The 850-nt window shown below is 52.6% G+C and overlaps 1 protein-coding gene across 2 annotated transcripts in view; it reads left to right on the forward strand.

Moving 5' to 3' along the window:
• Positions 1 to 850, forward strand: part of tfap2e (transcription factor AP-2 epsilon) — an 8,977-nt gene that overhangs the window by 6,773 nt on the left and 1,354 nt on the right. For both annotated transcript variants that reach the window (XM_017439050.3, XM_017439051.3), the window contains exons 5-6: positions 358 to 476; positions 661 to 799. In XM_017439050.3, coding sequence (XP_017294539.1) covers positions 358 to 476; positions 661 to 799 — 258 coding nt within the window. The remainder of the gene's footprint in view (positions 1 to 357; positions 477 to 660; positions 800 to 850) is intronic.

Here is an 850-nt window from a genome sequence, read left to right on the forward strand (position 1 = left end):
AAGACTAACTCAGATCAGGTGTGTTAAAGACTAACTCAGATCAGGTGTGTTTAAGACTAACTCAGATCAGGTGTGTTAAAGACTAACTCAGACCAGGTGTGTTAAAGACTAACTCACACCAGGTGTGTTTAAGACAAAGACAATCAACAGAAAAACTTAAATATTTCCAATAAAATCAAACAATCACAAAATATAAAATCATGATCAACAACAATGGAGGCGACACAGAGAGGAACCTTTCTGCTCCATGACACAAATGAAGACAGGAAACAGAGGGAGAATGTAGTAGCTACACACACACACACACACACACGCTCACACACAGAGTGTCCTCAGCGTCTCCGTGTCCTCCCTCAGGGCCAAGTCGAAGAATGGTGGCCGCTGTCTCAGAGAGCGTCTGGAGAAGATTGGCCTCAACCTGCCCGCCGGGCGACGCAAGGCCGCTAACGTCACCCTGCTGACGTCCCTGGTGGAGGGTAAGCGTGCACGCTGTCACACACACACGCACGCTGTCACACACACACACTGTGACCTGCTTACATCCTGACAGAAACACACACACACCCTGTCTTCAGCAGCAGTGTGGATGCTGCGATGCTGCCTGTGCACACACGTGCACACATGAAATAAACTGATATCTGACTCCTCCCCCTCCTGCAGGTGAGGCTGTCCACCTGGCGCGAGACTTTGGCTACGTTTGTGAGACGGAATTTCCGGCCCGAGCCACAGCAGAGTATCTGTGCAGGCAGAGCGATCCGGAGCAGCTGCCGACCCGACGCAGCATGCTGCTGGCCACCAAGTGAGTCCCACCGCTGGAGGACCCTGCTGGGGGGAGGGGGGGAGGGAAGGG

This window comes from Kryptolebias marmoratus, linkage group LG14, assembly GCF_001649575.2.
Source record: "Kryptolebias marmoratus isolate JLee-2015 linkage group LG14, ASM164957v2, whole genome shotgun sequence".
NCBI lineage: Eukaryota > Metazoa > Chordata > Actinopteri > Cyprinodontiformes > Rivulidae > Kryptolebias > Kryptolebias marmoratus.